The following is an 11794-nucleotide window of genomic DNA, read 5'->3' on the forward strand; positions in this document are numbered from 1 at the left end:
TACTAGAGTCTTTATGGATAGAGGGGTAGAGACAGGGGGTACTAGAGCCTTTGTGGATAGAGGGGTGGAGAGACAGGTTACTAGAGTCTTCATAGATAGAGGGGTGGAGAGAGGGGTAACTAGAGTCTTCATAGATAGAGGGGTGGAGAGAAGGGGTTACTAGAGTCTTTATGGATAGAGGGGTGGAGAGAGGGGTTACTAGAGTCTTTATGGATAGAGGTGTGGAGAGAGGGGTTACTAGAGTCTTTATGGATAGAGGTGTAGAGAGACGGGTTACTAGAGTCTTTATGGATAGAGGGGTAGAGAGAGGGGTTACTAGAGTCTTTGTGGATAGAGGTGTAGAGAGACGGGTTACTAGAGTCTTTATGGATAGAGGGGTAGAGAGAGGGGTTACTAGAGTCTTTATGGATAGAGGTGTAGAGAGAGGGGGTACTAGAGTCTTTATGGATAGAGGGGTGGAGAGAGGGGTTACTAGAGTCTTTATGGATAGAGGGGTAGAGAGAGGGGTTACTAGAGTCTTTATGGATAGAGGTGTAGAGAGAGGATTCACTTGAGTCTTTAGGGCTGGGAGTAGTGAGAGTTGGGGGGATAGTGCTTAAACAGGGCCTACGAGACACTTTAAAGCTGGAAGGGTATAGACACAGAGAGGGTTTACTGTCTACTGTCTAACCTCTTTACGAATGGCAGCGGATGGGAACAGAGAAAGGGTCAAACCTCTTTAAGCTTGAAAGTAGATAGACAGAGAGTGTCTAAAGTCTAGCCTGTTAGTCTACAAATGGGAGAGGAAGGGTAGAAACGGTATCTAGTCTGTTGAAGGGAGAGGGAGAGGACGGGTAGAAACGGTATCTAGTCTGTTGAAGGGAGTGGGAGAGGAAGGGTAGAAACGGTATCTAGTCTGGTGAAGGGAGTGGGAGAGGAAGGGTAGAAACGGTATCTAGTCTGTTGAAGGGAGTGGAAGGGTAGAAACGGTATCTAGTCTGTTGAAGGGAGAGGAAGTGTAGAAACGGTATCTAGTCTGTTGAAGGGAGAGGAAGGGTAGAAACGGTATCTAGTCTGTTGAAGGGAGTGGGAGAGGAAGGGTAGAAACGGTATCTAGTCTGGTGAAGGGAGTGGGAGAGGAAGGGTAGAAATGGTATCTAGTCTGTTGAAGGGAGTGGAAGGGTAGAAACGGTATCTAGTCTGTTGAAGGGAGAGGAAGGGTAGAAACGGTATCTAGTCTGTTGAAGGGAGTGGGAGAGGAAGGGTAGAAACGGTATCTAGTCTGTTGAAGGGAGTGGGAGAGGAAGGGTAGAAACGGTATCTAGTCTGTTAAAGGGAGTGGGAGAGGAAGGGTAGAAACGGTATCTAGTCTGTTGAAGGGAGTGGGAGAGGAAGGGTAGAAACGGTATCTAGTCTGGTGAAGGGAGTGGGAGAGGAAGGGTAGAAATGGTATCTAGTCTGTTGAAGGGAGTGGAAGGGTAGAAACGGTATCTAGTCTGTTGAAGGGAGAGGAAGGGTAGAAACGGTATCTAGTCTGTTGAAGGGAGTGGGAGAGGAAGGGTAGAAACGGTATCTAGTCTGTTGAAGGGAGTGGGAGAGGAAGGGTAGAAACGGTATCTATTCTGTTGAAGGGAGAGGAAGGGTAGAAACGGTATCTAGTCTGTTGAAGGGAGAAGAAGGGTAGAAACGGTATCTAGTCTGTTGAGGGGAGTGGAAGGGTAGAAACGGTATCTAGTCTGTTGAAGGGAGAGGAAGGGTAGAAACAGTATCTAGTCTGTTAAAGGGAGTGGGAGAGGAAGGGTAGAAACGGTATCTAGTCTGTTGAAGGGAGTGGGAGAGGAAGGGTAGAAATGTTATCTAGTCTGTTGAAGGGAGTGGAAGGGTAGAAACGGTATCTAGTCTGTTGAAGGGAGTGGAAGGGTAGAAACGGTATCTAGTCTGTTGAAGGAAATGGGAGAGGAAGGGTAGAAATGTTATCTAGTCTGTTGAAGGGAGTGGAAGGGTAGAAACGGTATCTAGTCTGTTGAAGGGAGTGGAAGGGTAGAAACGGTATCTAGTCTGTTGAAGGGAGAGGAAGGGTAGAAACGGTATCTAGTCTGTTGAAGGGAGTGGGAGAGGAAGGGTAGAAACGGTATCTAGTCTGGTGAAGGGAGTGGGAGAGGAAGGGTAGAAACGGTATCTAGTCTGTTGAAGGGAGTGGAAGGGTAGAAACGGTATCTAGTCTGTTGAAGGGAGTGGGAGAGGAAGGGTAGAAACGGTAAGTCTGTTGAAGGGAGTGGGAGAGGAAGGGTAGAAACGGTATCTAGTCTGTTGAAGGGAGTGGAAGGGTAGAAACGGTATCTAGTCTGCTGAAGGGAGAGGGAGAGGAAGGGTAGAAACGGTATCTAGTCTGTTGAAGGGAGAGGGAGAGGAAGGGTAGAAACGGTATCTAGTCTGTTGAAGGGAGTGGGAGAGGAAGGGTAGAAACGGTATCTAGTCTGTTGAAGGGAGTGGGAGAGGAAGGGTAGAAACGGTATCTAGTCTACTGAAGCGAGAGGGAGAGGAAGGGTAGAAACGGTATCTAGTCTGTTGAAGGGAGTGGGAGAGGACGGGTAGAAACGGTATCTAGTCTGTTGAAGGGAGTGGGAGAGGAAGGGTAGAAACGGTATCTAGTCTGTTGAAGGGAGTGGGAGAGGACGGGTAGAAACGGTATCTAGTCTGTTGAAGGGAGTGGGAGAGGAAGGGTAGAAACGGTATCTAGTCATTTGAAGGGAGAGGGAAAGGAAGGGTAGAAACGGTATCTAGTCTGTTGAAGGGAGTGGGAGAGGACAGGTAGAAACCGTATCTAGTCTGTTGAAGGGAGTGGGAGAGGAAGGGTAGAAACGGTATCTAGTCTGTTGAAGGGAGTGGGAGAGGAAGGGTAGAAATGGTATCTAGTCTGTTGAAGGGAGTGGGAGAGGAAGGGTAGAAAGGTATCTAGTCTGTTGAAGGGAGTGGGAGAGGACGGGTAGAAACGGTATCTAGTCTGTTGAAGGGAGTGGGAGAGGAAGGGTAGAAACGGTATCTAGTCTGTTGAAGGGAGTGGGAGAGGAAGGGTAGAAACGGTATCTAATCTGTTGAAGGGAGTGGGAGAGGAAGGGTAGAAACGGTATCTAGTCTGTTGAAGGGAGAGGAAGGGTAGAAACGGTATCTAATCTGTTGAAGGGAGAGGAAGGGTAGAAACGGTATCTAGTCTGTTAAAGGGAGAGGAAGGGTAGAAACGGTATCTAGTCTGTTAAAGGGAGTGGGAGAGGACGGGTAGAAACGGTATCTAGTCTGTTGAAGGGAGTGGGAGAGGAAGGGTAGAAACGGTATCTAGTCTGTTGAAGGGAGTGGGAGAGGAAGGGGATGGCAGAGAGCTGGGAGCTGAGAGGGCAAAGCCTGTGTGCTGAGACCCAGATGACACAGAGATCCTCCTGACGCCACTCAGCCAAAACCAAGTTCCCACAGCCCAGACACACACACACACACACACACACACACACACACACACACACACACACACACACACACACACACACACACACACACACACACACACACACACACACACGCTGAGCCATGTGAACGCATGAGAGAGGGATTCATTTAATATGCTTAGTTGCTCGTCTGGGAAATGTGAATGAAACATTAACTAAGATATTAAACCACTTTAGCCTCTGACTGAGGGTTATTTCAGTCCATTGACGTATGTAGAGCCTGTGTTGTTATCAGTCTGGAACCATGTCATCCAGTACTGTCTAGATACCAGACCAGGGTTTAAATACTATTTGATATCTTTCAAATGCTTCGTTTGCTTAGCCTGTGTCAGGTGGGTGGGGTTTGTAATTTTTTTGATTTTTCTATTGGATTCATGGCAACAGGCAAGCTCAATCAAGCACAGATATAGTATTTGAAATGATTTTACATCGTTTTTTAACCCAGGTCTGCTAGCTACATGTCATTACCGCTGGGAAAGGAAACAGCTGTTTACTGAAGAACCCAGCCTTCAATCAATTTGTTAAACCCCTCATTTCATTCAAATCTGCTTCATAACTATGAATTATGTGTGACGCTTGTCCGTCATGCTTGTAGTAGTCTGTTCAAGCTCAAGCTAAACAAAGGCATGTTTGTTATCGTCTGATGGGAATTTTAAGGACAACCTCGAAATGACATTTTTGTGTGCGTGTCTATCTCCCTGTATATGTGTGTGTGTGTGTGTGTGTGTATCCCTGAAATAGCGTGAATCACTGACCTAAACATTTGCTAGTTTATTGGTTTATCATACATGATTGGAGCCTGGCAGATACCTGCTACTAAGACTGGCAGATACCTGCTGCTAAGACTGACAGATACCTGCTGCTAAGACTGACAGATACCTGCTGCTAAGACTGATAGATACCTACTGCTAAGGCTGGCAGATACCTGCTGCTAAGGCTGATAGATACCTGCTGCTAAGGCTGGCAGATACCTGCTGCTAAGGCTGACAGGTGCCTGAGTCTAAGACTGGCCGATACCTGCTGCTAAGGCTGGCAGATACCTGCTGCTAAGACTGACAGATACCTGCTGCTAAGACTGATAGATACCTACTGCTAAGGCTGGCAGATACCTGCTGCTAAGACTGATAGATACTTGCTGCTAAGACTGATAGATACCTGCTGCTAAGGCTGGCAGATACCTGCTGCTAAGACTGACAGATACCTGCTGCTAAGACTGATAGATACCTGCTGCTAAGGCTGGCAGATACCTGCTGCTAAGACTGACAGATACCTGCTGCTAAGGCTGACAGGTGCCTGAGTCTAAGACTGGCCGATACCTGCTGCTAAGGCTGGCAGATACCTGCTGCTAAGACTGATAGATACCTGCTGCTAAGGCTGGCAGATACCTGCTGCTAAGACTGATAGATACCTGCTGCTAAGGCTGGCAGATACCTGCTGCTAAGGCTGACAGGTGCCTGAGTCTAAGACTGGCCGATACCTGCTGCTAAGACTGGCAGATACCTGCTGCTAAGACTGGCAGATACCTGCTGCTAAGACTGACAGATACCTGCTGCTAAGGCTGACAGGTGCCTGAGTCTAAGACTGGCCGATACCTGCTGCTAAGACTGGCAGATACCTGCTGCTAAGACTGGCAGATACCTGCTGCTAAGACTGGCAGGGGCAGGAGGGTGGAGACACACACATAAGCCACACTCCAGTAGCCTGCCGATTACAGCGAGGTGACGGGGGTCAGGCCATTATGTCAGTACCCAGCAATTAATGCCGAGGGGGCAGGGGCAGGGTAAGGATAGGGGCAGGGGGAAGGCAGTGCAAGCAGGGCTTTACATTTTAAAAATGAATTGGTAGCACTGGTGCTCCTAACTTCTACAGTTAGGAGTACAACATAACATTCAGGCACCAACACCAGAATATATTATTTTATCAATATAGCCCCTATTGGGCCTGTATGTATTTTAGCTACTTCTGTTGTGCTCTAGAAACTCATATGCAACCCTGTAAATATATTTGTTTAACATAAAAAGCTGCATATTTCATATCTGTCATTAAAATTACAAAGTCATTTTCTGCATTGTGTAAAAGCACTATTTTCCTTTTGAGATTACATAACTGCTAAATGACCAAAATCTAAATGTAATTGTATTGAAAATTGTATAGTGTCTCTTTAAGAACATTGTTTGATGACATGCCAGAGATCTGTCATTGATTCATCACTCTGATGATTGATCTCCTGAAGAAGGTCTCCCTTTCCCTTTATTTCTGTGTCCCAACATGTTTGGATTAAGCCTACTGGCAAACTTACCAGGCTGTTAGCTAGCTATGCTACAACGGTAGAGCGAAGCCGAATAATTACAATAATTATTATCTGGGTCATTTTTTTCTAGGCGCAGTGGTGCTCCCAAATTAAAATACCAGGTTGCACAGCAAAATATTTAGGAGCATATGCAACCAAAACGGTCGCATTTTAGAGCCCTGAGTGCAAGAGCCATCCACTACCATCTGGTTGGATTTGGTTGAGATTGTGTGAGTTAAGAGAGTTCTGTTAAGTCAACTTAACTAGTTGTTTTGAGAAGGGTTCTTTACTTCCCTACATTTTTGTAGGTTTTTTGACAATGGCAAATATTTTCAACTGCAGTCCCAAAGGAGTATGTGTTACATTGATACCAATTAGCATTAGCCTAATCACCATAGCAACCTTCATTTCACTTCTGCTGGCTATAACAAGATGTTTTTCATCCTCTCAGGACCCCTTACTCCTGTGTGAGTCGATAGTTTGAATCTCTAGTCAAACTCTCCTCATCAGGTTGTGGACAATCAATGGTCAGCATATGGTCTGTCTATGTGTTCAGTCTCTGTGGTCTATCTTTGGTCAGACATATCATATAGACATATAGAATCATGAGAATCACTATACATATAGAATCATGAGAATCACTATACATATAGAATCATGAGAATCACTATACATATAGAATCATGAGAATCGCTATACATATAGAATCATGAGAATCACTATACATATAGAATCATGAGAATCGCTATACATATAGAATCATGAGAATCACTATACATATAGAATCATGAGAATAACTATACATATAGAATCATGAGAATAACTATACATATAGAATCATGAGAATCACTATACATATAGAATCATGAGAATCACTATACATATAGAATCATGAGAATCGCTATACATATAGAATCATGAGAATCGCTATACATATAGAATCATGAGAATCACTATACATATAGAATCATGAGAATCGCTATACATATAGAATCATGAGAATCACTATACATATAGAATCATGAGAATCGCTATACATATAGAATCATGAGAATCACTATACATATAGAATCATGAGAATCACTATACATATAGAATCATGAGAATCGCTATACATATAGAATCATGAGAATCACTATACATATAGAATCATGAGAATCACTATACATATAGAATCATGAGAATCGCTATACATATAGAATCATGAGAATAACTATACATATAGAATCATGAGAATCGCTATACATATAGAATCATGAGAATCGCAATACATATCGTATCGGCACCTATGTATCTTGACAATATCGTATGGTGAGGTTTCTGGCAATTCCCAGCCAAAGTGTTACTATGGTTACTGAATGTTCCTGACTGTTTGAGTTGGTTTTAGTGTTTATCTCTGACCTTGCGGACGTAGCTGACGGCGTCCTCTTCAGTGTAGACTTCAGCACTGACCCCTCCCCGGCGGCGGCGGGCCTTGACCACTGGGTTGGGCAGCGGGGGGGACACCTCGTCATCATGGCTGTCTGACTGAGAGTTGGACTTCTGGCGGGCCAGGATCTGCTGGGACTCTTCCTGTAGGGGAGAGAGAGGGAGGGAGAGAGGGAGAGAGAGGGAGAAGGAGATTAAGAATACAATTTTCAGTCCAGTGAAAGTGAAAGGGATAGTTTAGTTTTGTTCATTAGTCCAATCCCATTTTTTTGCATGTCAACAATAAAAGTAAACCACCAGGAAAAGCCAGTTGGGATGCAATAGTGTAGACAACCCAGTCTAACATTAGAGAGAAACTATGATCATATTTTAGTTGGACCTCACTGTTCCCACAACTTCCAGTCTGACAATAACAAACCAGCTAACAGAAGAGAAAACCACTTCTGCAAAGAAGTTCACACATTTCCTCAAAGATTGAAGTGAAACATCAGACTAATAGCTGTTAGCTAGCAGTGCTGTAACATAGGAGGAGAGTGTATGACAGGATTCAGCTTGTATGTGCAGGCCATGGGAAGAAAAGGACAGCTAACTGACAGGGCACTAAGCACAGGGAGCCCCCTTTGGAAACGCTAACGGAGGCAGAAAAAGACAAGAAGACATTAAGAGAAGAGATGAGGGAGCAGGTTGATGTTTTGTTTTACTGTCGTCTCAAGCTGCTGAATTAACAATGCATCAGTGCTCAATTAGGCACGCTAAAGATGAAACTGTCTGTCTGTCTGTCTGTCTGCCTGCCTGCCTGTCTGTCTGTCTAACTGCCTGCCTGCCTGCCTGCCTGCCTGCCTGCCTGCCTGCCTGCCTGCCAGCCTGTCTACCTGCCTGCCTGCCTGCCTGCCTGCCTGCCTGCCTGCCTGCCTGCCTGCCTGCCTGCCTACCTGCCTGCCAGCCTGTCTGCCTGTCTGGTGGAGGGTGCGTGGGGCTGAGGTAGAAAAGTAATGTGTGTGTGTCAAAATATGTTTGTGTTGGTTTCAAGCCTGTGACTATGAATGTGTACACACTGCATTGTGTGTGTGTGTGTGTGTGTGTGTGCGACCGGGTTAGTAATTACATCTGCGTCATTGTAATTATGTGTTTTCATTTACGCTTGGCTGTGGTTATGAGTGAACACACTTTATGAGGTGTGTGTTCCAACAGCACCTATGAACCACACAACACATTGTTTACACCTTTTAATAGTCAGATCTCATTCAGAGTTCATTACTAATCTATTTCCAGAAAGGTTTGCAGAGAAATCACACACACACACACACACACACACACACACACACACACACACACACACACACACACACACACACACACACACACACACACACACACACACACACACACACACACACAGTTGTCCTCTCTTGTCTTCACTGTATCATCAGGACACATCTGTTTACTAGTCGGTTGTCCCCTCTTGTCTTCACTGTATCACCAGGACACATCTGTTTACTAGTCGGTTGTCCTCTCTTCACTGTACCACCAGGACACATCTGTTTACTAGTCAGTTGTCCTCTCTTCACTGTATCATCAGGACACATCTGTTTACTAGTCGGTTGTCCCCTCTTGTCTTCACTGTATCACCAGGACACATCTGTTTACTAGTCGGTTGTCCTCTCTTGTCTTCACTGTATCACCAGGACACATCTGTTTACTAGTCGGTTGTCCCCCCTTGTCTTCACTGTATCACCAGGACACATCTGTTTACTAGTCGGTTGTCCCCTCTTGTCTTCACTGTATCACCAGGACGCATCTGTTTACTAGTCGGTTGTCCCCTCTTGTCTTCACTGTATCATCAGGACACATCTGTTTACTAGTCGGTTGTCCTCTCTTGTCTTCACTGTATCACCAGGACACATCTGTTTACTAGTCGGTTGTCCCCTCTTGTCTTCACTGTATCATCAGGACACATCTGTTTACTAGTCGGTTGTCCTCTCTTGTCTTCACTGTATCACCAGGACACATCTGTTTACTAGTCGGTTGTCCCCTCTTGTCTTCACTGTACAACCAGGACACCTCTGTTTACTAGTCGGTTGTCCCCCCTTGTCTTCACTGTATCACCAGGACACATCTGTTTACTAGTCGGTTGTCCCCTCTTGTCTTCACTGTATCACCAGGACACATCTGTTTACTAGTCGGTTGTCCCCCCTTGTCTTCACTGTATCACCAGGACACATCTGTTTACTAGTCGGTTGTCCCCTCTTGTCTTCACTGTATCACCAGGACACATCTGTTTACTAGTCGGTTGTCCTCTCTTGTCTTCACTGTATCACCAGGACACATCTGTTTACTAGTCAGTTGTCCCCTCTTGTCTTCACTGTATCACCAGGACACATCTGTTTACTAGGTTGTCCTCTCTTCACTGTATCATCAGGACACATCTGTTTACTAGTCGGTTGTCCTCTCTTGTCTTCACTGTATCACCAGGACACATCTGTTTACTAGTTGGTTGTCCTCTCTTCACTGTATCATCAGGACACATCTGTTTACTAGTCAGTTGTCCTCTCTTCACTGTATCACCAGGACACATCTGTTTACTAGTCGGTTGTCCCCTCTTGTCTTCACTGTATCATCAGGACACATCTGTTTACTAGTCGGTTGTCCTCTCTTCACTGTATCATCAGGACACATCTGTTTACTAGTCGGTTGTCCTCTCTTGTCTTCACTGTATCATCAGGACACATCTGTTTACTAGTCGGTTGTCCTCTCTTGTCTTCACTGTATCATCAGGACACATCTGTTTACTAGTCGGTTGTCCTCTCTTGTCTTCACTGTATCATCAGGACACATCTGTTTACTAGTCGGTTGTCCTCTCTTCACTGTATCATCAGGACACATCTGTTTACTAGTCGGTTGTCCCCTCTTGTCTTCACTGTATCATCACGACACATCTGTTTACTAGTCGGTTGTCCCCTCTTCACTGTATCACCAGGACACATCTGTTTACTAGTCGGTTGTCCCCTCTTCACTGTATCATCAGGACATATCTGTTTACTAGTCGGTTGTCCTCTCTTGTCTTCACTGTACCACCAGGACACATCGGTTTACTAGTCGGTTGTCCCCTCTTGTCTTCACTGTATCATCAGGACACATCTGTTCTCTAGTCGGTTGTCCCCTCTTGTCTTCACTGTATCATCAGGACACATCTGTTTACTAGTCGGTTGTCCCCTCTTCACTGTACCACCAGGACACATCTGTTTACTAGTCAGTTGTCCCTTCTTGTCTTCACTGTATCACCAGGACACATCTGTTTACTAGTTGGTTGTCCCCTCTTCACTGTACCACCAGGACACATCTGTTTACTAGTCGGTTGTCCCCTCTTGTCTTCACTGTACCACCAGGACACATCGGTTTACTAGTCGGTTGTCCTCTCTTCACTGTATCACCAGGACACATCTGTTTACTAGTCGGTTGTCCCCTCTTGTCTTCACTGTACCACCAGGACACATCTGTTTACTAGTCGGTTGTCCTCTCTTCACTGTATCATCAGGACACATCTGTTTACTAGTCGGTTGTCCCCCCTTGTCTTCACTGTATCACCAGGACACATCTGTTTACTAGTCGGTTGTCCCCTCTTGTCTTCACTGTATCACCAGGACACATCTGTTTACTAGTCGGTTGTCCCCTCTTGTCTTCACTGTATCACCAGGACACATCTGTTTACTAGTCGGTTGTCCTCTCTTCACTGTATCATCAGGACACATCTGTTTACTAGTCGGTTGTCCTCTCTTGTCTTCACTGTATCACCAGGACACATCTGTTTACTAGTCGGTTGTCCTCTCTTGTCTTCACTGTATCACCAGGACACATCTGTTTACTAGTCGGTTGTCCTCTCTTGTCTTCACTGTACCATCAGGACACATCTGTTTACTAGTCAGTTGTCCCCTCTTCACTGTATCACCAGGACACATCTGTTTACTAGTCGGTTGTCCTCTCTTCACTGTATCATCAGGACACATCTGTTTACTAGTCGGTTGTCCCCTCTTGTCTTCACTGTATCATCAGGACACATCTGTTTACTAGTCGGTTGTCCTCTCTTGTCTTCACTGTATCATCAGGACACATCTGTTTACTAGTCGGTTGTCCTCTCTTCACTGTATCATCAGGACACATCTGTTTACTAGTCAGTTGTCCCCTCTTGTCTTCACTGTATCACCAGGACACATCTGTTTACTAGTCAGTTGTCCCCTCTTCACTGTATCACCAGGACACATCTGTTTACTAGTCGGTTGTCCCCTCTTGTCTTCACTGTATCATCACGACACATCTGTTTACTAGTCGGTTGTCCTCTCTTGTCTTCACTGTATCACCAGGACACATCTGTTTACTAGTCGGTTGTCCCCTCTTCACTGTATCATCAGGACATATCTGTTTACTAGTCGGTTGTCCTCTCTTGTCTTCACTGTATCATCAGGACACATCTGTTTACTAGTCAGTTGTCCTCTCTTCACTGTATCACCAGGACACATCTGTTTACTAGTCGGTTGTCCCCCCTTGTCTTCACTGTATCATCAGGACACATCTGTTTACTAGTCGGTTGTCCTCTCTTGTCTTC

General features: G+C 45.3%; 1 protein-coding gene across 1 annotated transcript in view; it reads right to left on the reverse strand.

The window, feature by feature from the left end:
* The window catches only part of prkar1b (protein kinase, cAMP-dependent, regulatory, type I, beta), a gene marked incomplete in the record, with an annotated part of 165702 nt that overhangs the window by 123209 nt on the left and 30699 nt on the right, over positions 1-11794 (reverse strand). Inside the window, 1 exon segment of the mRNA XM_029728892.1 lies at positions 7168-7338. Within this exon segment, the coding sequence (XP_029584752.1) occupies positions 7168-7338 (171 nt within the window).

The sequence above is a fragment of the Salmo trutta genome, chromosome 32 (assembly GCF_901001165.1).
Source record: "Salmo trutta chromosome 32, fSalTru1.1, whole genome shotgun sequence".
In the NCBI taxonomy this organism is placed as follows: Eukaryota; Metazoa; Chordata; class Actinopteri; order Salmoniformes; family Salmonidae; genus Salmo; species Salmo trutta.